The 26948-nt window shown below is 43.4% G+C and overlaps 1 protein-coding gene across 3 annotated transcripts; it reads right to left on the minus strand.

Annotated features, from left to right (window-relative positions):
- Nucleotides 1-108: 108 nt before the first annotated feature.
- On the minus strand, nucleotides 109-26806 carry glt8d1 (glycosyltransferase 8 domain containing 1). 3 transcript variants are annotated; one of them, XM_084317713.1, is made up of 10 exons: nucleotides 26799-26806; nucleotides 26412-26461; nucleotides 26164-26262; nucleotides 19869-20088; nucleotides 12887-13004; nucleotides 11425-11509; nucleotides 6367-6479; nucleotides 5226-5392; nucleotides 4693-4805; nucleotides 109-3031 (listed from the first exon to the last, which is right to left on the minus strand). In XM_084317713.1, the coding sequence occupies exons 2-10, from the start codon at nucleotides 26425-26427 to the stop codon at nucleotides 2847-2849; spliced, it is 1116 nt and encodes a 371-aa protein (XP_084173839.1). In that variant the 5' UTR covers nucleotides 26428-26461; nucleotides 26799-26806; the 3' UTR covers nucleotides 109-2846. The 3 variants fall into 3 exon arrangements, with proteins under 3 accessions (XP_084173839.1, XP_084173837.1, XP_084173838.1); XM_084317711.1 differs by lacking the exon at nucleotides 26799-26806 and adding an exon at nucleotides 26605-26786; XM_084317712.1 differs by lacking the exon at nucleotides 26799-26806 and adding an exon at nucleotides 26735-26778.
- Between the last annotated feature and the right edge of the window lie 142 nt (nucleotides 26807-26948).

Here is a 26948-nt window from a genome sequence, read left to right on the forward strand (position 1 = left end):
CAGAGTGCAAAAGATTAATTTGAATGTAGTGACGTAGCATCCTAGGCATACATTTTAACGACGTGACATGTTAAAATCTGCGTAATATACAAAAGGATGACAAATATATACACCAGCAAGGCAGATGTTTTAAGAATATAAAAACAACGGTCACAATGTCCCAAGTTATTGCAGATGTGTCTAGTTATGTAAATAGAGAACATAAAATCCATGGTAATACTTGATCATTATGGGTTTGAATTAAATGCATTTGCTGGATAGGAAAGTAGTTTGGGCTGGTTATGTTAATGTTTGACATACAAAGGCAATTGGCATAACTTGAGCACATGTACAAACAGCAACTACGGTAATTAACCTACGTCAAGTCAAAATGAAAATTGAATGAGTTCCATAAATGTCTAGTCTGAAAAGCTATCAGCAATATATAAACTGCTTTAAAGTGTTTTTAAGAATAAATGTCTGCACAAGATGAAGACATTGCTGAAATTCTGCAACAAATTGCATTAGAGTAAAAGTAATGGCACCAACTGTTAACAGTACATGGCTAATATTAGCTCAATATTATCAGAACTGATGGAACCCCTGATACTTCATAAGAGGAGACCGGTGCCTTTAACACTTTCAGTGCCTTTGATTAACGTTGATTTACCCTGTTGAATGCCACCATCCACTTCAATGTTGGCGTTAAAAACGCCTAATCTATGTTTATGTCCAGGGGTGCAGTGCTGGGCAACCGCGGTCAAACGGCGTTTGGGCTTCGAAGTGCGTGCATCATATTATTATGCAAAGTCTAGGTGATAAGTGCCTAGACTTTGCATAATAATAGGATAGCGTTTGGCCTCCGCCCATATTACGACTGCACCCCTGTTTATGTCTAATCTGCCCGTCTCTTATCAATGACTTGTTTGCAGTCAACATTGTCGAAACGGATTTTTTTTTATCGGTTCATATCCTTTTTATAGCATTTCGAAAAGCTATCGTTCTCTCAAATTTCCGGGAAGATAGAAAGATTCCCTCGAACGGCATTTATTGGAATATTCTCGAATACACTAGACACGTTGTCATTTGTCGGCCTATTTATGAATAGTTTTCAAATAAACGCTAGATTATCGATAGTATATGTGTACGTATGCACGCTATAGACGCGAGCTGAAAAATCGATTCTCTCGTTCCCGCAAGATCACACACACGGCACATAGGGCACACGCTGTTATCTCAGCGAATACAGCTCCGATTACCCCAAGAAGATTAACAGACTCCTTACCTTAGATCAGATGTTCTCAAACAATTATTCCAATTCCTGATCGCCATTCCAAATATCGATCGCATTGATTGATTATTGGCTGCTGTGAATATATAATCCAGGCTGCTTTCCGTCCCGCGATCACTTCCATGTTCATCAGACGGCTTGCCAGCACAAGGAGCCAGCTTCCAATTCCTGATCGCCATTCCAAATATCGATAACGTTGAAAATAAAACGATATTTGTCGTCGTGGGCACTCAATGGGGGGGCTGATAAAACGAGATGTCGTCCGTGGCACTGAAGGGGTTTAAGAGGCAGTGGTCTTGGCAGATTGTAACAGAATATAACATAGGTCGATACTATGTATTGTGCAGTGGACACTTGGTATACAATTAAATGGAAGAATGCATAGATTACCCTCCCGTATGAAACAAGCTATGTTCAATGCTGATAATATATAAAAAAAAAATACAAAGTACTGACCATGGCAATCTCAAGGCATTGGGGCTACTGCCGCAAACATGGACTGAAACACTTTTCTCCACAGCACAATACAATGATCTGGTCAAATAACAATCGTACTGGTTCTCCTGTACATTTCAGGAGAGTGGTCTTAACACAGAGACAGGGCTGGCATATGGAATGGTCTTGCTTCACAAGCTTGTGGTCTTTGTTCCTGAGAAAGTAGCAGGTGAGGTGCTGCTGGAACCGGGCCGGTTGTGTTCAGAACAGGGATGCACCCATACCACTCCTCCACTGTCGATACCAGTCCGAGTAAAGCTAATTCTGAGATTTGTTTCTGAACACATTATACATAGAAAATAGTTGCTGAAAAGACTGCACCATGCCGTACTGAATTGTAGAGTTAGACCGTTAAAACAGCTTTTCACCATTTTCGTGTTCAGGATTTTTTGGGGAAGGGTTGAAGTCATGGCTCGATGACTCACTGGAGCCACCCCTCCCCTAACACTATAAAACTAGCATCAGTGGTTCTCCCAGAGTTGATAGTAGCTCAAAAGTGAAGCATGGCAAAGCTAATGCTAACTATTGTATGTGAATGGAAAATGCTAAACAATTTAAAAAACAATTAGCGCCAATAAAAACCACAGATTTTGGTTGTCTTTTATAGTTAGTCGACAAGCTTTCTAACCAATTAGGGTTGTGATCTGATCACATTCCCTCATAATCCAGAGAAATTGTCTGAGCAGCCAGATGAGCTGTTTTTGAGCTGGGTTTTATAGTAGTTTATGTTTTCAAAATCATAAAAAAAATGTGTGGTGTAATAAACTCAGAAGACATTTATTTTCACTTTCCCCCGACTTTAACCTTTAAGTATCAGCCAATACAGAGTACCGATCTGATCCATGTTTTACTGATCAGCATCGACTTCGACCCTTTGTGGTACTTTCTGTGAGCCACAGATGCAGAGAATCAAGTCACTTTGGTTCGATTACTGATATATTACACATGGTTCTTGGTATAGTCTCATCATTGGGGAAATTCTCTACATACCCTGTTTTGGTCTGGTATCGGGACAGATATCCCAATACAGATATCCAATTATGGGTGCATCCCTAGTTCAGAATACCTGTTCCCAGTGTTTTTATTTGTCCTCTGCATGTCTCCGCACTGGGTGAAATGTCCCTGTGGGGTCTGGAATGTACCACTTGTCCCACACTTCAGCGTAGGAGGAAGTCCTCCCCCATGGCTTGAAATGTCCGTTCCAGTGGAGGAGCTTGGCTGCTTTCACAAACTGAGGGGAGTAGCGGTTTCCAGCACCTGTAGTGCCTTCATAAAAAAACATTGTACTGTCATTTCATTGCACTAGATTTAGAAACAAACATTGTACTGTCATTTCACTTCAACTAGTTCAGAACACCTCAGCCCGCACCATCACCCGCTGCCCCAAATTCTCCCACATCACACCTGTCCTCTCCTCACTTCACTGGCTCCCTGTCAAGTATAGGATTGACTTTAAGATCTGTCTCCTCACTTACAAAGCCCTCCACTCCCTAGCACCTGATTACATCTACAACCTCCTTCAACACTACACTCCCTCCGCTCATCCAACTTAGCCCTTCTGAGCACACCACACTACCGACCTTAAGTCCAGAAAACAAATCATTATCCTCCGCTGCTCTGGAATCAACTCCCATTACACATCAAAGAAGCCCCATCCATAGAAACATAAGTCTCACCTCAAAACTCACCTGTTCAAGTATTATTTATTTAAAAATGTTCTCTCCGTCTCGTCTCTAAGCTGTCTCCCTCTCTCTATTATCCCCACCATGTCGTCGTTGTGAAAGTCCATGTACTGTGTTTGTCCATGTAGTGTTTGTCCGTATGCTATAATGCCATGTATGTAAATCGCTTTGAGATGCCTTATGTAAGGCGCTATATAAAATAAATGTATTATTATTATTTCATTGCACCAGATCTAGAAAACAAACATTGTACTGTCATTTCATTGCACTAGATTTAGAAACAAACATTGTACTGTCATTTCATTGCACCAGATTTAGAAACAAACATTGTACTGTCATTTCATTGAACTAGATTTAGAAACAAACATTGTACTGTAATTTGATTGCACTAGCTGCTAGATAAAAAAAAAAACATTGTACTGTCATTTCATTGTACTAGCCATCAGATATTTTTATGGATCCACGAAAAAGGAAGTCACAGCAACACGATTTGACGTATTCCCGAATGCAACAGACTTTTGGGTTGAGGTGGGAGGCCGATTTGATTGACATCCTGAAGTACCTGCGCCTTGCAGGGCATGGTTCAAAATATAAATGTATAGGATATTTTTCAATTGTTCAACTTCACGTGCAGAAACGTAGGTATGTTTTCAAGGGGGGGGAAATATATTTCTTCATACAAAAATAAGAAGGCAATGATTGGGGAATGGTGGGGAAGGGAATGATTTTTTTTTTTTTTTTTAGCACATAGTGATAAATAGATGAGAACTAGGTGCAGACAAAAAGGTTAAAATGCTCTCCAACATGGTCACAGGTTGTGTGAGGTGCTAATTAAGTTCCCGCTTATCGAAGATGTTCATGTTAGAGCTATACCTGACTTTTGTGGTTATAGCCTATACCAGTTTGTGATTCTCAGTGCACAACTATGCTATATTATTTTTTTCCAACCACAAGTCCGTAGATCGGATGGGCAAGTCAAAAGTGAAAGTTCAATTAATGAATTGGTTCCGACGATAGGGTAGGAAAGCCATCTCCGTTGAACACAATGGCTGAGGCATTGTGAGGCAAAACAGTCATATAGCTGAAATGTGAACATCGCTAAACGTTGAATGAAGCCATTAATAACATCAATGTTTCATATCATTGTTCATATTAGTGAACAGGAAGTGATGAGTGCCTCTTGGGTGTTTCTATACCACTGGTGCCCTTTTAAGTTCCTACCCCCCTGGTTCATATCTCACTCACCAAGGTGCCTGACATGCCACATGGGGTCGATGGAGGAGTGGCGTTTGTAGAAGACGATGAGGAGAGGAGGGGTGGTGACGCTGTCCACCAGATTCTTAGTGTACAGATCCTCCCTGGTGAGATAAAGCATATTGGAAATGAAAGAGGACATGTTATTCCTGTGCCCCAGGATGGTTCAGTCGATATGAGGGATCAGAGAGAGAACCCCCAAATTTGTCACCTGGATGTAAAACCTGCAGATTGTTCGTTCGTGGGAAACAAAGGTCACATGCAGGATATCATGCATGTAAACACAGCTTAACCCGAATAAGACATTAACCCTTTCACTACCACACTACAGAAGGTTAACCTTTCACTACCACTGTGGTGAAAGGGTTAACCCTTTGTCGTGAGGCAGTGAAAGGGTTAACCTTCTGTATTGTCGCAGTGAAAGGGTTAACCATTTGGTAGTGTGGCAGTGAAAGGGTTAACCGGAATATGGCCTATATAGTAATTGTCTCAGTTCATTTGAATGCAGTGTGTGGATGACTTACTGCGCATTGAGCTCCATCCAGTGCTCCAGCTGGCTGGTGATGTTCTGGCTCCTCCATTCAGTCAGGTTGGCGATGATCACCCCTGGGTTGAAGGAGCACGTCTTGGCCCTCAACCCAAGCTTCTTGATAGCCTCCTTCTTGAAGTCCAGAAAGCCTATGTAGTTAATCTATTGAAGAAGAAGAAAATGATTTTATTGTGGTACACTGTGATCAAACTTGGGCTGCATTTAAAAGTTAAAAAGGAACACACACACATTATGAGAGATGTGCTTACCATCTTCTCCAGAACCAGACAAGAAGATAGATACCAATTTCCTCTCTGTGCGTTCAGTAGAAAGCTATCCGGCTGCAAGCTAGCCTAGCTTAGCACAAATAAATGGAAGCGGATACGGACCACTATCCTATCTTAGGCTAGGCTAGCTGGTCTGTATCCACTTCCGCTTCCTTTACAACTCAAGTCTAGTTTCTGAGATAATGGACCAAGTCTTGTCTTGATCTCCACTGAAGATAGTTTGGATTAAGCCTGAGGATAATTCCTATTGTCGTCATTTTGTGATTAAGATTAGCCTGCAATAGCGGCTGGGTGGCGCAGCAGAGATTGCGCTCGTCACCAATGCAAGAGACTCCGGTCTCGAATCCCGGTGTCAGCATTGCCTCCGGCTTGGGCCAGTCGTCATACTATCTCAATTGGCAGAGGTAGCAGGTGGAAGTCGATGGGTGGGGATTGGAGGTTGTGGACAGCGACTCCTACAGGTCGGTTGGGGGACGCCTGCACAGCAGAGACAGGAAGTAGCAGGGGTAGTGTGAGCCTCCCATGCGTTACACCTCGCCACTGAGAGTCCGCGCTGTCTGGTGAAAAGATGCGACAGGCTGCCTCTTCGTGTACCGGAGGGGACACGTGATGCAAGGCTTCTATCCTCCCTACGACCGACCAGTGGGAGGCATAGTCGAGCAACGTTCAAGACAGGGGAGGGGAGAATTGGACATACAAAATTGGGATGGGAGAAAAAATAGAAAAGGGAGAAAAAGTGGATAAAAAAAATAAAAAATATTAGCCTGCAATAATCGGAATAGAAAAACAATTATTAAAGTTATGAAAGAGCACTTTTTATGACTAATGTCTTGACGAAGAGCTGCCTACCTGATTGCCAGCCCCTTTAACAATGCCCTTAGAGGAGGCAGAGTCACAGTCATCCGAGAAGGCAGCAGCATGGCCTTGTTTCAGACTGGTTTCATAAAGTTCCTGGATGTCCCCTGGGAGCAAACACAACATTCAGTACCCAGTACTCAAACACAACATTCAGTACCCAGTACTCAAACACAACATTCAGTAGTAGTACCCAGTACACAAACACAACATTCAATACAGAGTACTCAAACACAACATTCAATATCCCATCCACTGTCTTAACTACTAGGTTTAATACAATATTATTATATGCAAATGCTCTTATGATCTAAGACAATTCAGTCAGTATCTGTGAACATGAAGAACTCTCCCTCTGTTGACAAATATTAATGGGATTGTTGCAGAGCATTTGAGCAACATACGTATATGAAATATTCAACAAGATATCCGGCTGCAAGCTAGCTGGCCTAGCTTAGCACAAATTAATGGAAGTGGATATGGGCCAAAAACACCTGTCCCAGAGTTTTAAGCTAGGCTAGTTGTCCGTATCTATAAATCTATCTATCTATTGTAAAATAGCAGCCACAGGTGCCTGCATGTACTGTATCTACTGTTTTAAACTCTTAAGCCTTAAAGCCTAAAGATACATACCTAAGTAAATGAAAGATTGAGTCTGATGCGTCTCAGATGAGTCTGACTGAACGTGCTTCTCATCTTGACTAGCTCGTCGTAGAGGGGTGGGAGGGATTCTCCAGGATAGCAGCCAGCTTCCTTCTCATCCCCCTCTCTGCCATCACCTCTAGTCTGACCAGCTCGACTCCCACCACGGAGCTAGCCTTCCTCACCAGCTTGTTCAGTTTGTTGGTGTCCCTCGAGTTGATGTAGCCCCCCCAGCATAGAAGAGGACGCTGGCCACGCTACAGACGCTACCGACTGGTAGAATGACTGCAGCAGTCTATTGCAAACATTGAAGGACCCGAGTCTCCTCAGGAAGAACAGCCTGCTCTGTCCCTTCCTGTAGAGGGCCTCTGTGTTGTCTGACCAGTCCAGTTTATTGTTCAGGTGTACCCCAAGGAACTTATATGACTCCACCACCTCCACCTCCCCCCGATGGTGATGGCAATCGGGGGGGGGGGGGCCTCTTCTTGCCCCTCCGGAAGTCCACCACCAGCTCCTTGGTTTTACTGGTGTTGAGTTGGAGGTGGTTGCTGTCACTCCACCCCACAAAGCTCTCCACCAGGGCTCTATACTCCTCTTCATCGCTGTCGGTGATGTAGCTTACAATGGAGGAGTCGTCAGAGAACTTCTGCAGGTGGCACACGCTTGAGTTGTGGCAGAAGTCTGAGGTATAGAGGGTGAAGAGGAAGGGTGACAGCACAGTTCCTTGGGGGGCGCTGGTGTTGCTCACCAGTACGTCAGACTGGCTGTCCTCACTGACATACGCATGAAGACTTTCGAGAGACTGGTCCTGCAACACCTCAAGCCCCTGGTGTGTGACTCCCTCGACCCCCTGCAGTTTGATTACCAGGCAAACGTTGGGGTGGAGGACGCTATCATCTATATGCTCCACAGAGCTTACACGCACCTGGAGAGCTCAGTGAGGATTATGTTCTTCAACTTCTCCAGTGCCTTCAACACCATCCAGCTGTCACTGCTAGCGGAGAAGCTCTCCGTGATGCAGCTGGAGCACGGCTTGGTGGCCTGGATCAAGGACTACTCACTGACAGACTCAAGAGTATATTCTGCTGTCCGTTATCTTTTCTGCATCAACTGCTGTTTATTTTTTTTTACTACTTTTGCTTAATTAAACAAAAGAAATCCACATCCGACTAGAACTAAATTATTTGTCGGATTCCCGACAGTATCTGCTTCCATTCATTTGTGCCAGATAGCTTTCTACAGACAGGAAATTGGTATCCATCTTCTTGGAGAAGACGGTAAGCGCATTTCCCATAATATTGGCATGTTCCTTTAGGTCAATGACAAAACGGAGGAAAACAAAAACAAACCATGTGAACTTTGGAAATTACTCAATAATCAACTACTGTAGGCTGCAGTAAAAAACATAAAACCAGATTCTCAAACATAAACATAAAGACGGACAACACACTCATCACAGACAAGCTGGATGTAACCAATTACTTAAACATTTTCTTCACAAACATAGCCACAACACTGGTAAACAAACTACCCTCCCACTCAGGGCATTATGGGGTAGAACACATAGTAGCATACTACAAAAACCTAGGGGTCCGCAAAGACGATTTCAAACTGGAAATGGTAACAACAGATGAGGTACTCAAAAAACAGGGCGCCCTCCAACCTAACAAGGCCACTGGCCATGACAACATCCCCTCCAAATTCCTCAGAGACTCAGCAGCCGCCATCACCCCAGTCATCACACACATAATAAACCTCTCCATAAAACAGGGACACGTCCCCAAGGACTTCAAAATAACGAGAGTGACCCCTCTGCACAAAAAGGGCAGCAAATTAGACCCAGGCAACTACCGCCCTGTTTCTATTCTTACCTCCATCTCGAAAGTCATGGAAAAAATAGTCTACGAACAGGTCGAAAAGTACCTAGCGGAAAAAAATCTAATCTACGAATTCCAATCTGGCTTCAGAACATCCCACTCCACTGACACATGCCTTCTCTATTTGAACAACCACATCAAACAAGAGGTGGACGCGAGCAAATACTGCGGCATGGTCATGCTGGACCTACAAAAGGCCTTCGACACTGTCAATCACTCCATTCTGATTGACAAGCTAAAAGCTATAGGTTTTGATAGTTTATCAGTGAGCTGGATGCAATCCTACCTTGAGGGGAGAGAACAGATGGTGGAGGTAAACGGTACTCTACCCCCCCCCCCCCCCCCCCCCCCTCACAGTGAGCTGTGGTGTTCCACAAGGAAGCATACTAGGACCGCTACTGTTCCTAATTTATGCAAATGACATGTCGTCAGCTTGTGACTGCAACTTGTTCTTGTTCGCGGACGACTCAGCCCTGCTGGTCTCTGACAAGAACAAGTTACAGGTTGAAAAAACCCTCAGCTCAGAACTCGGCAGAATCTGCACCTGGCTCACTGATAACAAACTATCATTACACCTGCGTAAAACAGAGTCCATTCTCTTCAGATCAAATAACAAACTCAGCAAGACCGACGGCTTCTCAGTTACAGTGGGTGACAATATTGTCACAAGGAAAGATGAAATTACATACCTAGGGTCCATCCTAGAGGCAAATCTTTCCTGTGACAAAATGGCATCCAAGGTAATAAAAAAAGTCAACCAACGAACTAGATTCTTGTACCAGATCTCCTCTCCTACAAACATCACAAAACAAACTGGTCAGACTACTGCTTGACCTTACTCCTAGAACCCACCTCACCCCTGCCCACTTTGACAACCTAGGATGGCTTAGAGTAGACAACAGAGTACAGCAACTTGTAATGGGCCTGGTCTACAAGATACACTATACGACTAAGGTACTCATGTACATGTCAAAATACTTCCCAAAGGTCAGTGAATACCACGACCACAACACCAGAGGAAGCTCAACAAATCATGTTAAACCCAGATTCGGCTCAAACAAGGGACTAAACACGTTTCGCAATTATGCCACATCAATGTGGAACGCCCTACCCAAAGCTGTAAAGGAATGTGAATCCCTACCCACATTCAAAACCGCTCTAAAAGAGCACCTACGGGAGCGGTGGCTGCAATTCGAAACTGGCCACCGTAAATGTCCAAACCCCCCCACCCCCTCCTAATAGACAGTCTCCTCCCCACCGTATGTATATATTCTCTCCCCACTGTATGTATATTTCTCTCCCACCCACCCACCCACCCACCCCCTCCTAATGTACAGTCTCCTCCCCACCGTATGTATATATTCTCTCCCCACCGTATGTATATTTCTCTCCCACCCACCCACCCCCTCCTAATGTACAGTCTCCTCCCCATCAATTATGTATATACTCTGTCAGGATCTATGGGTAACAGTACTGTATATTTGCATATCATATATGTCACAAATGTAACAGTACTATATACCTGTATGTCATGTATGTCCCTATGCCATAAATGTCATGATGTCATGTATGTTGTGTATGTCATAAATGTCACTATGAATTGAAAATGGGGGACCCTGATGTAAACAAGACAAACGTCTTTCTCTGGTCTGCATCCCCTTAACAATTGTATGTATTGAGCCGTACTGTATTGTACCCATTCTGCAATCTGTTAAATAAAGTTTTCATTCATTCAGGTTATTGATCAAATTCTCATTGGGTTCATACTAGCTCAAAGAGACCATCTTTCATGTCAGAGGCAACAGTGGCCTAACAATTAAAGAAGTGGCCTTGTGACTTGAAGGTCACCATTTTAAAATTCCTGGACCGGCATAGAAGCCTGGATGGGGAGTAATGCTTCTCCCCTCTCTCTCCTACAGTACCTCAACAACAACCGCTGAAGAACCCAGCCCCACACTGTTCCAATAATAGACCTCTCACACGTTCATGTCAACCCCCCCTCCCCCCAACAGTTTCCTTTCCCGTTTACCAAGTCATTTTGTCCTTGTTAATGTGAAAATTGTGTTTTACCAAAGGATTTTATGTTTCGTTAACGTTCCACTTCAGCTAAATTGTTAACCCTAAATGACCAGGTGTTGCAGAGAATGCACTGAAGCAGGCGAGTTTTGGCTAGCAACTTTTCTTCTTATTTTTATTTATATTTGTTAAACTGCTGCTAAAAATAATTCTAAATCCCCTGCCTTATCAGAGAGAAATGTATATTAGAAGGCTTTGTTCACGGAACAACATCTGCATGAACCACAGTCGAAGTGAAGAGTGATCTATTAATAGTCCATTCATCTTCCTAGAGCTGCAGCAAAGACTGGAGGCTCGGGAGAATCCAGAAAATACATCACCTGTGAGAGGTCTATATGCGAGAGGTCTATGAAGTTGTTCAGTGGCCAACAGTAGCAAATTGTGGCTGTACTGGACAGCTCCATTATGTGAATGTGTGCACCTGTGTGTATGTGTCTAATAAATATATTGGTTATACCTTGTACAATGACATCATCATCCAAATAGATAGCTTTCTCTGCCTCGGGTATGTACACCGGCAAGTAGAACCTGGCAAAGGTCAACTGAAAAACAAGGCAGGCAAGAATAGTTGTAAATCCAGCAGTATGTAAAAAAAAATTACATATAAAAGGTGAAGAATCATGCTTTAGGTTTTTAGAAGTGATGTCTTCAGGGGCCAGTGTAAAAAGAGATTTAAGTCTAACTTAAAGTCAGTTTTTAGAAGTGATGTCTTCAGGGGCCAGTGTAAAGAGAGATTTAAGTCCAACTTAAAGTCAGTTTTTAGAAATGATGTCTTCAGGGTCCAGTGTAAAGAGAAATTTAAGTCCAACTTAAAGTCCGTTTTTAGAAGTGATGTCTTCAGGGGCCAGTGTAAAGAGAGATTTAAGTCCAACTTAAAGTCAGACTTGCTATAGACAAGTTGCTTTTACTTGTGTTTATTTATTGGTGGTTAACCCATGATCGGCTTATGGCTAGAAGGCATCTACATTTTGTTCAAATGCACTATAACTTTGAAAATGTATGATCACACAGACAGATACCTTTTTTTCCCCCATCTCCATTTAAGGTTAAGGTGGGCTGTGATGTCTCCAGTGATGTTAGGGTTAAGGTAAGGAATAGTTTTTTATTTAAATTTTTTTTATTGATATTTTTCCCCCTCCTTTTTCCTCCGATTTTCTCCCATCCCAATGTTAGTCGTTATGCCAATTCCCAATCCCCTTCCTGGTCGCTGCGCACTTACCCCCCACAGTCGGTCTGGGAGAGTGGAGGCTATCACGTGGTTCCTCCGACACACGTCTAGCCAATCAACCGCTTCTTTTCACCTGGCAGCGCGGACTCTCACTGAGAGGGTGTAACGTGTGGAAGGATCACACTACCCCCCTTAGATCCTATCTGCGCTGAGCAGGCGCCCCGACCGAACTGTAGGAGTCGCTGTTTACAACGACCCGGACCCACCCCTCCAGCTTTCCCACCCTCTAATACTGCCAATTGTATTAGTGTGAACGGCCAGCCAAGCTGGTGACAACGCCGGAGCTGTGAGCTGGATTCGAACAGGCGAATCCAGCGTTTGGTGACGAACACAATCTCCGCTACGTCACCTGACCGCCTAGGAATAGGTTTTTAAACAACTTCTAAGTTGAAGATTTTGCGAAATGCGGATACTTTCTAGCCATGACCCCAAGACTGGCTACTTCTGCAGTAGTACTAGAATAAATTTCAAACCTTTATTTTCCTTTTAAGTAAGTACCCTCATTTACAGTGATGAGCTTACAAAAAAAGACAGTTTATCAGCAATTTCATACATCGAGTAAGACACCAATGAGAAAAGAAATGTCAGATGCAACACCCCAAATGTTCTTCCTTTAAGAAAAGAGTATGATATCGGTATTTGTCTGATGGATTAATTTAGATTTGGGTCTCCGATTGTAAATATATCTTACTGGCTGCACGTTCTCAATCCTCATGGGGTCCTGGGATATCTTCCCATCCAGAGCCTGAGGCTCAAAAACAATTATCTTATATCTGGCGTTGCTCAGCCTCGTCTTACTCAGCCACTCCCTGTTGATCGAGACAGGAAAAAACAAGTTACATTGTTTATAAAAAGGGGGACAGTTCTTGAAAAACATACGCATCAGGCAAAGTAATTACGGTCGACACCTCCATGTAAACTTTTGTTATTAGTAACAGAAGTTATAGCTTACAGATACGGCACAAAACAAAAGACCTCGGAGAGGATGATACTGGTGAGCCATATTATGGAATATGGATTTCCATGCAGGCCATCTAGTGGTGCACAATGCAGTTGAATTGAATAGGATGAATGCAGCATTGAGCTATGCAGTGATGTGAACCAGTGTCGGGGAGCGACAATGGCTCAGGAGGTAGAGCGGTCGTTTGGTAGTCAGAAGGTTGCCGGTTCGATTCACGCTCCTCCCAGGCAGCGTGTCGAAGTGTCCTTGAGCAAGACACTTAACCCCTAATTGCTCCCGATGAGCAGGTTGGCACCTTGCATGGTCGCCTCCGCCGTTGGTGTGTGAATGTGTGAGTGAATGTGAGTAACAAAATTGTAAAACGCTTTGGATAAAAGCACTATATAAATGCATCATTTACCAATAGAAAAGACAATGTGATATGAGAAAGTAGAGATGCACCAACACTGGTGTTGGAGAGCAGGCCAGTACCAGCCAGGCTTAACAGGGCAAATGTGTGGGATAATTTACTCACCACGAAAACCTGATACAAACCCTTCACAAAAAAAAAACGTCACTACAATGATGGTTGTGACAAATTTGATGGAGATTTATGATGGAGATCAGTATCATGGTTTAAATGGGATTATACACCATGGTATTATTGAAATACAAAGTGGTACTATGGCAATTCATAACTTTTACCATGGCAGTACCACCGTACATCATTCATACAATGGTCGACACCATGGTAAAATTAAATTACCATCAAACTACCATGGTACTTTTTCATAAAGGGAAGATTTGAGTGCAACTGTTAGGCGGTTGTTCTCCTTCATCTGTCTCCTCCTCTCTCAGGTGCATCTCTCCCTCTCTGGCGTCTGTCCCTCCCTCTCCCTGGCGTCTGTCCCTCCCTCTCCCTGGTGTCTGTCCCTCTCTCTCCCTGGTGTCTGTCCCTCCCTCTCCCTGGTGTCTGTCCCTCCCTTTCCCTGGTGTCTGTCCCTCCCTTTCCCTGGTGTCTGTCCCTCCCTCTCCCCTCTCTCCCCCTGGTGTCTGTGCCTCCCTCTCCCTGGTGTCTGTCCCTCCCGCGTCTATACTTTTACCAACTGATTTCCAGTTCTGCGTTCGCGTTCTGCGATCTGATTGGCCACTGACGTTTCTGGTCATGTGACATGTGCGCCAATCGCGTGACGCCTGTTTCTGCGCCTATTTCCGCCTCGAACAGCCTGCAAACTACCTAACGCCTAGTTTATCACTGGGCTTAGGCGACTCTTTCAAAGTTGGTTAAGGTTAGAGTTTGGAGTTTGGAATCAGGGCTGGTGTTCTATCGCCCTACTCTAAGACAAACTCTAACCTTAACCAACTTCGAAAGAGTGCCTAAGCTTAACCGGTGATAGAAACAGGCGCCACACGATTGGCGCAGATGTCACATGACCAGAAACGTCAGTGGCCAATCAGATAGCAGAACTGGAAATCGGTTGGTGAAAGTAATGACGCGTCCCTCCCTCTCTGTTCTCTCCCCGGTGCCGGTCCCTCCCTCTCTCTCTCCACCTCTCCCCTCACTCCTCTATCCCTCTCTCCTCTTGCAGGTGTCCATGATTAAGGGCTGATTGCACCTATAGGCCCCTCCCTTCAAAGGGGCTCAGTGGAAAGTCAGGCTGTTTCCCGTTCGCTTTTCATTCAAACCCTTGCCCCTCAGCCCTCGAATCGAATGAACACACTGTCTGTGACGTTTAAGCCTTCATCGTTACGAGGGTCACTTTGAGTGAGGGAGTAGGGGGCGCTGCAACAAACTGAACTGAGCCACCGTTGCCACAGCTGCATCCTATCTGCCTCCTGATTCCAGCCTCTTGGCAGAGGTCGCTATAAATGGGTCCCTTGAATCAATTGGGCCAGCCCAGTAGAGGAAAAGATAAGGGACTCCCCCACACTGAGCCAAGCCCGCTATTTCCCATGCCACCGAGAGCCCCACCCCACGCCCACCGACCCCTCAACACACAGGACCCCGCCGGGCAAAGCCCAACCGCTCTGATCCCCCTGAGAGAAACCCCTCCCTCCCGCCCTCCTCCCCGAGAAACAGAACACCCCCATATCCTGGTCCACCATGCGCGGAGCCGAGCACCCAGAGCTCCCACCCGCCCCCGCCCGACCGCCAGGCACCCGGCCCACAAGAACCCCAAGCCCAGGCCTGCAGAAGGCCAAAGCACCACGCCTCAATGATCCCCCGACCCCCCGCATCCCCAAACTCGGTGCCCCCTCCGGCCCGGTGACCAGACCGCCCAGGCCACGCCGTCCGAGGGCCCCAGGAAACCCCCCCCACACCAATCCCACAACACGCAAGGCCCCCCTCCCGACACCTCCCCCCACTGAACCCAGCCTGCCCACCTCTGTACCTCCCATGTCACCGACATCACCGCATATATTTATGAAAAATGAAACTAACAACACAATAAGAAAAAGTGAAGTGAACATAAATGGTTATATGGTTAGCACTCTTTCCCCGATTGGCGGTTTGGGGGGGGGGGGGGATCAGCCCTCCCACTGGAGAAGCCCCCCCCCCCCAGAGACGGAGATACCCCCCAAAGGAGATTCTCCTAACCTCTCATGTCCAACATTTTGAATTCTTGTCCTTCATGCACATTTAAAGCAACTGCTATTCTAACATAACTCAGAAGAAAATAATATAAAAGAAGACTAAAGACAATTGGCACTTCCCAGGTAATTCTTTTTAACCCTGTTTAACCCCCGTTGGCGGGTTGGAGGGGTAAGGCTCTCCTGGAGAGGGCCCCTCCTATAACGACGTAGATATCCCCAATGGGGATTCTCCAATGTCCCTATTATTGTCCAACATTTTATTTGAATTTTTATCTTTCATATGTTAGTACATTTCCAGAGCTCCCGTCTCCGAATGTGATTCCCCATGTTCCCTGTCATCTTATTTGTGTGTCATGTGTGCTAGTGTCTACAGTTTAGTCTAGTACGTGTTTTTTGTATTATATGTCCCGAATCAAGTCCCAACCTCCCCAACTAATGCGTTTACCTTGTCTGTATTCCCAGTGGTCTGTGTGTTATCTGCAGTGTGTGTCGAATCATAACCTCCATTCACTATCAAATAATATGCTTAGTTGTGCGTCATGTGTGTTAGTTTCTACAGTTTAGTCTAGTACGTGTTATTTGCATTATATGTCCCGAATCAAGTCCCAATTTCCCCATCTAATGTGTTTACCCTGTCTGTATTCCCAGTGGTCGGTGTGTTGTCTGCAGTGTGTCTCGAATCATAACCTCCATTCACTATCACCATATATGCATATGTGGTATTGAATCTTGGTCGGTGTGTATGACCTCAGTGCTCGAGTCCTGCCTGGTGTGTGAAACCTCGTTATTCAAGTTCTGGCTGGTCCTGTTGATCTCTGTGCTCGGATCTCAGTTGGTGTGTGTGGCCTCCGTGTTCACATCTTGGCCGGCCCGGGCGACCTCCACGCCTGCATCTCGTGTGCGGATGGTCCGGCCGACCTTGGTGCCCGAGTCCTGGTTGGTCCGGTTGTATCCAGCGCCTCCCCGTCCCTCCCCTGGGGGCCGTCCGTTTCACCTCTCCCGAACCAGCTTGTATCACTTGCTGCGTCATATTCATCGTGTTAACTTCCATGTTAGCTTGCAGCTCCTTCTCCAGCCAGGCCTCGCTGCGGTCCAACACCACGTTAGCTTGTATCCCTTGCTGCATCGTATTCATCGTGTTAACTTCCATGTTAGCTTGCAGCTCCTTCTCCAGCCAGGCCTCGCTGCGGTCCAACGCCACGTTAGCTTGTATCTAGGGATACCCCGATCGATTGGCCAGCGATCGGTATCGGCCGATATTCAGTATAAATATGAGATTGGTGAATTCCGATAATGCTTTAATTTCGCCGATCGTGAAAACCGATCGATGACACGGAAAACATGATCCAATTCTCTGCAGAGTTCTCACTCGCTCACAGCCACACTCTGCTTCTGCACGTCTTGCCCCTCCTCCTCCTCCTTCTCCCCCTCCCAGACCCATCTCATGTCAACAAACAAACCCTTCGACAAGAGTCGAGTGCATGAGCACCGCAGAGCTCCTCTTTCAACATAACTGAAGCATTAAACAAATGGCCCAGTCATCTATTCACTTTTGTTTAATACATGAGGCGTTGTCTAATGTTATCTAGCTACTGATGGCTCCTGCTATCAACGTGACAGTTTGGCATTTGTTTTCCCAAGTGCTGGCTAGCGTTGGCTAACTAGCTATCGCTCGTGAGCTAACGTTAGCTACCGAGCTAGCGTTACTGTTTAAACAAAACTACACAGTCAACTATTCACTTTAGTGTAATACATGAGGCGTTGTCTAACTGGCTAGCTACTGATAGCTCCTGATATCAACAAATGCGCATTTCAGTTTAAGAATGATAGGGATGCACCAGCATGAGACCTCCGTTAGCTAGGTAGCTCACGTTAGTGCGCTAAATAGTTCACTTTATTTTAATACATGATGCATTGTCTAACGTCATCTAGCCGGCTAGCAGTAGCTACAGATATCAATGTCTTATAACATAATTGACATTATTCGTTTTTGCAGCTGAACATTGGCTAATTAGCTATCATGCTTCATAACAGGTTTCAGACCCTGTTGAACTATCGCTCTGACTCAATAGTAACCATCTGCAGAACGTCAGCCCCAGCACTCTCAGGCCCCACGCTGAATGTGATTTTACCAAAGCAGAGTATACACACAGACAGTGGAGCTGTTTGCAGATAGCGAGCATTTTGACTTGTTGCGTGGTGGCGATGTCTCACAGACAATACAATTATAATTATATAATATATATATTTTATAAAAAAATATATAAAAGAAATATATATATTATTATTTTTTTTTTAATATAAAACCAAAAACGATCGATATCGGTAACGGCCGATATGGCTCATAGACGATCGGTGGCAAAAAACGTGATCGGGGCATCCCTAGTTTAGCTTGCATCACTTGCTGCGCCATATTCATTGTGTTAACTTCCATGTTAGCTTGCAGCTCCTTCTCCAGCCAGGCCTGCGTGCTAGCTTGGATAGCCTGTGTGTTAGCTTGGTTAGCTAACTCGTTAGCCCGTGTGCTAGCCCGCATGTCCTGGGCGATCTGCATTCCAACTTGGATGTCGGCCTGTATGCTAGCTGCCCACTGCGTCATCCTAGTCTGAATCATCTCCAGCGCCACCATTTGTACTTCTTCTGGGGTCGCTTTTTTCTCGCCTTTTCTCGTGTTCAACCCTCCTCCTCTCTTATATCCTTGAATTGTCACTTTTTATTTCGCTTTGAATTGTTTTACTTCCTTTTCTTGATATTCACCGACCGGGCTGCTCACCAGAACGTCGCAAACCGGAACCACTCAAGCTTGTTTGGCTAGGTTCCCTATTTTCCTTTTGGGGAGGGAGGTCTGGTAGTGTAGTTCTCTTGGCTTTATTTCTGCACTTTCGTTTTCCCCTCTGTTTTGTTACGCGTTGGGAGAAGTATTGGGTCTGGCGGCCCACTGCATGGCTGGCCCGTCCATCCTTTTGGCCAGACCGCGCTATTCTTATGGTTTCCTCATTTGTGAGAATTTTTGTGTTTTGTTAAATAAATTCATTTTCTTGTTATTCTAACTCTGTGTGACATCCTTTCAATATGTTTCTGCCTCAGTGTTGCTGTAACAGTACAGTGAGGATCTCTCTAATGGATCAGAATGTATTAGTTCACCTCAACCCAACTGACCACTATCTCAAACCCTGTCCTCTTTTCTTGATCCTTCAATCACAACTGTTGCTTCCCTCGGGAAGCTGTTCAGAAAAGAAATGGATAAAATTGGAACTCTGTATCAGCCTATACTTAAGGATTCCCTCCAGATGTATTTTAAAACTTTCAAATATTATAAATATGGTTTTGAATATGCAAATTGTAACAAGAACACATTTATATTTACCAGGAATTCCAAGTCGGTAGCTTACATTCTTTCAAGAAATGTCTATACCAATCAGATGTCTGTGTAGCTGAAGCTAAAAGGTGTCAAGTTACCACATTCTGGACCATGTCACAAAGTAGTGACATCACACATGCAACTCATGCAATTTCAGGGAAGTACAGAGAATCTCTCCCTCTCCAGGCGAAGAATGTGAAAAAGGCTGTCCTCTTGTGAAAAAGGCTGTCCTCTGGTGACAGGTTCTGACAGGTTCTGCACAAATAACAATCTGTATAGTCAAAGTCATGCCTCCAAGAGGAGTTAACCACAAAAAAACATGTGTTTGAGTGGAGGGGACCTTTTAAAAGCTACTTAATTTTTTTTTATCTGTAATGTCGTCAAACAGCGACCTCTAGGCAAAAGATGACAACATGGTTCTACGCTTTGTTTACAGTTAGTTTCTAATTGTGGATTGGATTTCACTGGGTATAGGGGAGGGATTGCTACTGCTGGTCACACCTTCGGCTCTACCAAGAGAGGTGTGGAGAAATCCACAGTATAATAAGTTACTAAACTTCAACCAACACATGAGACCAAAACAAAAAAGTAAACAAAGTGCAACACCCAGCTGGGGCTCTTTTGTCTAGAGGTCATTTGACGGCATTACAGATTATACCTTTAAAAAGGACTCCAAATCAGTATCACTTTAGCTGTGCAAAACAGGTACCAGAGCACAATGATCATTCCTAGGCTATAGCACAAAGTGTCACACGTCTACTCCATGGGTGGTCTTACTTCAGATGTTCCACTGCGTCACTCATAGTCACGATGGTGAACACCACATTGGCTCTGCTGTTCTCGTAGATGCTGTTCATGGCTGCCACCACTGCGCCAAGTCTCTCCTCAGCAGCTGTGATCAACACAGGTATCTCCTCCCCGGTCCTTGCCGGCTCTAGTAGTCTGAGGTCTGGGGACAACTCCACCTCAAAGGGAAGAACAACACCAGGCACTCCATCTGGGAAAAGAGACATTAACACTTAATTGCCAGCTAGGCCTGTCACGATAACACATTTTGCTGGGCGATTAATTGTCCCAGAAAATATTGCGATAAGCGATATTATTGCGGTTTTGAGATTTTTTTTTGAGAAATGTATTTCCCAAAAGTTTTCAATTAACCTTTTTTTTTTTTTTTTTTTTACTAATATAATAATAGCATAATAATGCAAGGAAACCGTTTCAAAGTGCAATAAACCTTTATTTAACATTGGAAGATATTTTAAATATCCTAAATAAAAAAATGCTCAGTTTGATTGTTTATTATAAAACAAACTGAAACTGGAAACAAGCCCTCTGTCTGGCTTTTTGTATCATCCTTTTACATTACATTATTAATGTACCTTGCGGTACCATGTACAAAATGTTAATAAAGTATGAGGAAAAAACTGTGGAAACGTAATAAATAAAAAGGCAGTGAAACAATAATCAAATAAACACCAAAATATATACTATCTCTATTGGAATGGAGACTTCAGCACAGGATAAACTAGGGATGGGCAAAAATAATCCAGATCGATTGATCACATGATGTACTCGCTGTACAAAATAAACATATTTTCCGGTGTTTTAGACTTTTATTTTGAAACCCACCCACCGGTCCGGAGCGGAAGTATTGTTGTTATTATCCTAGCAGAACGTATTGAGCGGACAACTTGTCTCGTCCGGTTCTGTGTTTTTGAGCTAATGATAAAACAAATGTTGAGATTGTTGGTGAACAACTAACTTTAGGTTAGTTTTAACGTTAGCTACTAACGTTAGATGCAGCTACTACAGGCAATCAACGATGAGGAGGAAGCGCCAAAGCCGTATATAATAGAATAGTAGCCCTGTGGTGCGTAGGCACGACTCGAAACTACCTGTTATAATAAATTAATTCATGTTTAACTTGTCCCCGTGTCCAGTCCTTTGACTAGCCCCACCTGTTCATTGTAAACAATGATGCATGTAATTGTATTAACGTTATTCTGTGTTGTAGCTAGCTATGCTATACGTTGTATTTCGTTTGTTAGCTAATGTTGATAGCATCAACGCTAGATCTTTAATCTTTATTTAGCAGTCCAGTTTCTCCGGGCAGTAGCGAGTAACTACTTGGGTCTAAAAATAGCTACACTACAAAGAACACTACTTGGTTAAAAGGAGCAACACTATTGAGAAATGTAGTTAAGCTATGTGGCGTTGCTAGTGCCCCACGGAGCTCCCGTGCTGTACTCTGTAGTAAGGCCAGCGGCCCCCCACACGGAGAGTGACTGACAAGGGGTACTGGTTCCGCCTCATTAAAACAAACGCGCAAATAGCAATTAATCGCGCCCGTCAAAATCATTGCATTCATTTTAATTATTGCGCCGATTAATCGATTTATTGCTTATTGCGGCAGGCCTATTGCCAGCCATGCGGTGCGCCTTACCCCCCTTGAATGCCACCACCCACTTCAATGATAGAGCTCTCATATTTGCAAACGCATAAACTATGTCTTAAATTATGGCTTAATCTGCTTAATCTAAATTATGTGTCTAATCTGGCCGTCGCTTATCAATGACTTGTTTGCAGTCAACATTGTCTAAACGGATTTTTTTTTTTTTTTTTTTTTTTAAATAATCGGTTCATTTCCGTTTTATACCATTTTGAAAAACGCTAGTTTTTTTTAAAGTTTCAGGAAAATATAAAGATTCTGTGATAATCGCCCTTTACTGGAATATTCTGGAATACACAAAAAACAGTCATTTTTCAGCCTATTTATGAATTGTTTTCAAATAAACGCTAGATTATCGATACTATATGTGTACTTATGCACGCTATAGAAGCTAGCTGAAAAATCTATTATCTCATTTCCTGATCAGCACACACACACACAGGGCACACGTTGATATCTCTGTGAAAAAAGCTCTGATTATCCTAAGACTGGTAAAATAGATTCCTTACCTCAGATCAGATGTTCTCCAAAAAGATTATTCCAATTCCTGATTGCCATTCCAAATATCGATCGCATTTATTGATCCAACGCTGGGTACTGGAAATATGTATTCCACGCTGTTCTGGGGCTCGGCAATGAATCCGATCCTCTCGGGTGACTTGCCTGAGAAGTAAAATGAGGAAGCTGGATTTCCCCCCCCCCCCCCATGTGTTTCATTCAATCCATTCCAAAGGGGTGCAGTACCACAGGAAGAGACGATAGGGGGTGGTAAAAAAATAATAATAATCTAACCGTGACTAACCTTACTGGCATGCACTAATAAACTAACCTACACTGTAACACGCAACACTTTGATAAACATTGTTACTCAGCTGATAGAGTTGTACCCTTCTTGCTGTCTTGTCGTACAGAACTTGTAAGTCGCTTTGGATAAAAGCGTCAGCTAAATGACTAAATGTAAATGTAAATGTATTTTCCCAATGGAGCTCAGAGAGAGTTTGCAGCAATAACGTGAGACTAGATATATGAATTCAAATCGCTAATAAAAAAAGAAACGAGATCTCTCGTCGTTGGCAATGAACGGTCGGCATGAACAAACGAGTATCTCGTTGTTGGCATTGAAAGTGTTAATGGCACCTCAGTGACCTCACTCACATCATGCCTCCACTACACTAGTAAAAAAAAAAAAAAAAAATATGAAAAAAATATATATAATCAGATCCAGCGTTTACTTTCACAGCGTCTATAGTGACTTACTAGTATCATCTCATCTCTATCTATTTTTATTAAATTTTTTGTATTGCAAATAAAAATATGATTGATTGTCAAACAATTATCAAACAATTGTGTTTGATAATGAGGGGGTGAGTACTGTGTCACCTGCCGAGACACGCTGTGGAGTGTCTTGGCGTGTTTTGTTTACCTGCAGTCTAAACTGTCATGGCGGCGCCCACTAGTCGAGTTTTTACACATGGATATTTGATATTCTCACTATTTGTCTTTATTTTATTTTTGTATCTACTTTTTCTCCCCATCTTTCTATTTTTCTCCCTTCCCAAATTCGCATTGTCCAATTCTACCCTCCCCTGTCTCGAACGTTGTTAGGCCATGCCTCCCACAAGCCGGCTGCAATGTGGACGAAGCCTTGCATCACGTGTCCCCTCCGGTACTCGAGGAGGCAGCCGTCGCATCTTTTCACCTGCACAGCGCGATCTCTCAGCGGCGAGGGTCTGCGTGGGAAGGACACGCCGCCCTCTTCGCTTCCTGATTCTACTGCGCAGGCGCACCAACCGACCTGTGGGAGTCGCTGTCCACAACGTCCGATTCCCACCCACCAGCTTCCCACCCCCTAATACTGCCAATTGTATTAGTATGAACGACCAGCCAAGCTCGAACCCAGCATCTCCTGCGTTGGTGGCGAGCGCCTTGCCCACTGCGCCACCTAGCCGCCCTACTATTTGTCTTTTGTTGAGCACAAAAAAAATAACGTTTCAGTTAAATGTAAATTGTGTCTTGGCTCAAAGATCCTATCACTTTGTTTGAAACAATCTGACAGCATCCAATCAATTTGCACAAGAGAAGCAGTAACGTTACAATTCAGAATGACGGATCCAGTGGGAAATGATACCAAAGATTGCTTCGTTTGCTTATTAAAACTACGTGGTGGTCAAGAAAAAACTAATTGCAGTACGCAAAACGTGCAGGTCGAAATCACAGATGGAGACGCAACAACTTCCAACTTCGTTCAACATTTTGCTGCACAAAGAACAGTAAGTAACTTGGCTTGCTACTGTAGCTACAGTAGTTAAAGCCATCGATACAGTCAGTGTGGTAACGTTATCATTACATCCAAGATTGATACATGGCTGGCTAGGCAGTTTGTAGTCATAGTCTTGTCTTATAAAATAAACAATCAGCAATGTCTCGCTTGATGAATGGCCAGCAGTAGCCTAACAGTACTGCTGTTCCTTAAAAATATCTATTGATTGAAAATTGTATTAATAGATTGCAGAATGGGTACACTACAGTACGGCTCAATACAAACAATTGTTATGGGGATGCAGACCAGAAAAATACTTTCGTCTTGTTTACATCAGGGTCCCCCATTTTCAATTCATCATGACACTTATGACATACATGACATACAGCTATACAGTACTGTTTTATGATACATTTATGACATACAAGTATACAGTACTGTATAAGAGACATAGATCATGAGAAACAGAAATATATAAATTCGAAGGGGAAGAAACTGTACATTGGAAGGGGTTGGGTGGGGGCGGGGGTTTGGACATTTACAGGGGCCAGTTTTTAATTGCAGCCACCCGTAGGTGCTCTTTGAGAGCGGTTTTGAAGGAGGGTAGGGATTCACATTGTATAGAGCGTTCCACATTGTTGTGGCATAATTGCTAAACGTGTTTAGTCCCTTGTTTGAGCCGAATCTGGGTTGAACATGATTTGTGGAACTCCCTCTGGTGTTGTGGTCGTGGTATGGTCGTGGTATTCACTGACCTTTGGGAAGTATTTCGACATGTACATGGGTATCTTAGTGGTGTAGTGTATCTTGTAGACCAGGCCCATTGCAAGTTGCTGTACTCTGTCGTCTACTCTAAGCCATCCTAGGTTGTCAAAATGGGCAGGGGTGAGGTGGGTTTTAGGAGTAAGGTTAAACAGTAGTCTGACCAGTTTGTTTTGTGATGTTTGTAGGCTTGTTTTTAGCTGAACAATAAAGTATAATATATATTGTGTGGTACCCTGTCAATAACTTTGGCAGACAGGGAATATAATTAATTTTCAATACTTAAAAAAAAGTCCTCAACTATACTTTCTCTCTCTCGATGGATAGCTGTTTGTTGACGTGTTATAAACGCATCAGTAGCAGGATTACTGTAATTTGTATTACTGTAGTTTGCCTGGTATGTAGCCTTGGTTGGTGGCTGCCCCACCAATGTTTTACATATAAAAAAAAACACCACTGTGCGGGCGTGCACATGTGTGTGTGGCTGTGGGGGCCTCCACAAGAGTCTGGTCCAGTGGCCTCTGAATTCTTAATCTGGGCTTTCCAACGGTGATTTATCCACATGTCTCTGGTTGTGTACATTTAATTCAATAGCACATAATCAAACATAATCAATAGATACCGATAACAATGTGTAAAAGCCATCAGTCAACCTCGCAGCATATCTAAGAGTTGTTATCAGATAATGCGACTACATCATGAACAACACCAGGGGTGTAAAGTACTTGAGTAATTGTACTTTGTTACAATACTTAAGTACTGTTTTGGGGGATTTGTACTTTACTCAAGTATTATTAGGTTTGTATACTTTGTACTTTTACTCCATTACATTTCAGAGAAAAAAACTATACTTTTTACTCCTTACATTTAAAATGCAGACCTACAAAGTACAAATCTCACAGGTCCAACCATTTTAATTAGTATATTTTAATTGTTTATCTGGCCAAACTAACGTTAATCCTGCGACCACAGGTAAACAGCCAATCAAATCCCCATCAATGGAAAATGAACCCGCCCATACCCATGCTGATTGGTCCTTGTGCAACACTAGAAAGCGGGGATCTTTGATTAAACACCTGCTATCAGAAGAATAGACAGTCAGATCCGCATTATGCTGTGGTTAATATTGTGATATTATTCAGGGTACTCCACTATTCTGTCTTTAATATTGTGATATTATTCAGGGTACTCCAGTATTCTGTCTTTAATATTGTAATATTATTCAGGGTACTCCCGTATTCTACCTTTAATATTGTGATATTATTCATGATAAGAGTGTCTGCTTGGTTTCATTCCAGCCTTGCCTAAACACCAGCTGATGATTTCACTAATTGGCTCACCTCTTCAACTAACTCACCTGGTGCAATGTATAGTTAAAATGAAAACTTGGCCCACGATGGAATGAGTTTGAGACCCCTGGTCTATCCCTTTAAAAAAAAAAACTTTTACTTTTTAGTACTTAAGTAGATTTAAAAGTAGGACTTTTTTAGCCAGATACTTTGACTTTTACTTGAGTCAGATTTTGAGACGGTACCCATACTTTCACTTAAGTATAATTTCTGGGTACTTTTTACACCCCTGAACAACACATACAAACATACCTGGGTTCTCTCTTCTCAAAAAGTCATTGAGGTTCAGGAGATTTCTTTGAACGATGATCAGAAAGGCCACGGCTAGCAGCACGAGAATGACCACGTTTACTGGAAGAGACAAAGAAGTAACTTTAAAACCTTTAGACGTTAGTGTTTAACTAACTTTATTTGTGCCAGTTAAGACACACTGTGTTGCAAGTTCCACAAGTTGGAAATATTTATTTGGGTTAACAGCAGCACCATCAAAATTCACTCACCTCTCCTCAGCGTCATGATAACGCCCTCATTCGCCCTTCTTGCAGGTCCGCTGAATGACAAAATAAAAAGGTTAAATAAAACAAATGTAAAAGTTGATGTAAACAGAACGCAGTGGATCTTTAGTGAGGTGGATAGAACTGTCTTCCATGTAAGTTAGTGCTGCGTGCGTGGCGATTGAATACACGCACGCACCAGGTCTGTGTGTCTGCAAACGGTAGTTCCTCAGTTGGAAATAATTTTTAAATGCAAAGTTTAAATTCACAACGCATAACGTTACTTTTTACATACACACGCCTTTACATACAGACGCATTTTCACATACAATACAAATTCACATCAGAGCCAAACTGCCAACTCAACATCAACAAGTTTGTTTATCCCGTTACCTTGAATGGCCCCGTTTCTATGGGTGGATGTACACTTGCCTGTATTTAAAGAAATCCGCAATACAGCTCTTTACAGCATGCAAGCACCAACATTATACATTATACTGCATACAATTAAATCGGTTTGAATGGAAAGAAATAATACAGCAG

The sequence above is a fragment of the Notolepis coatsorum genome (assembly GCF_963971535.1).
Source record: "Notolepis coatsorum genome assembly, chromosome: 6".
In the NCBI taxonomy this organism is placed as follows: Eukaryota; Metazoa; Chordata; class Actinopteri; order Aulopiformes; family Paralepididae; genus Notolepis; species Notolepis coatsorum.

Bases quoted from the DNA above. Each gene is read 5' to 3' on its own strand.
- glt8d1 (XM_084317713.1), bottom strand. The intron at 13,005-19,868 runs GTAAGACCACCC...CTCGATCAACAG, and splicing joins GACGCAGTGGAACATCTGAA to GGAGTGGCTGAGTAAGACGA. The intron at 4,806-5,225 runs GTAAGTCATCCA...TTATCTCACCAG, and splicing joins TGGATGGAGCTCAATGCGCA to GGAGGATCTGTACACTAAGA.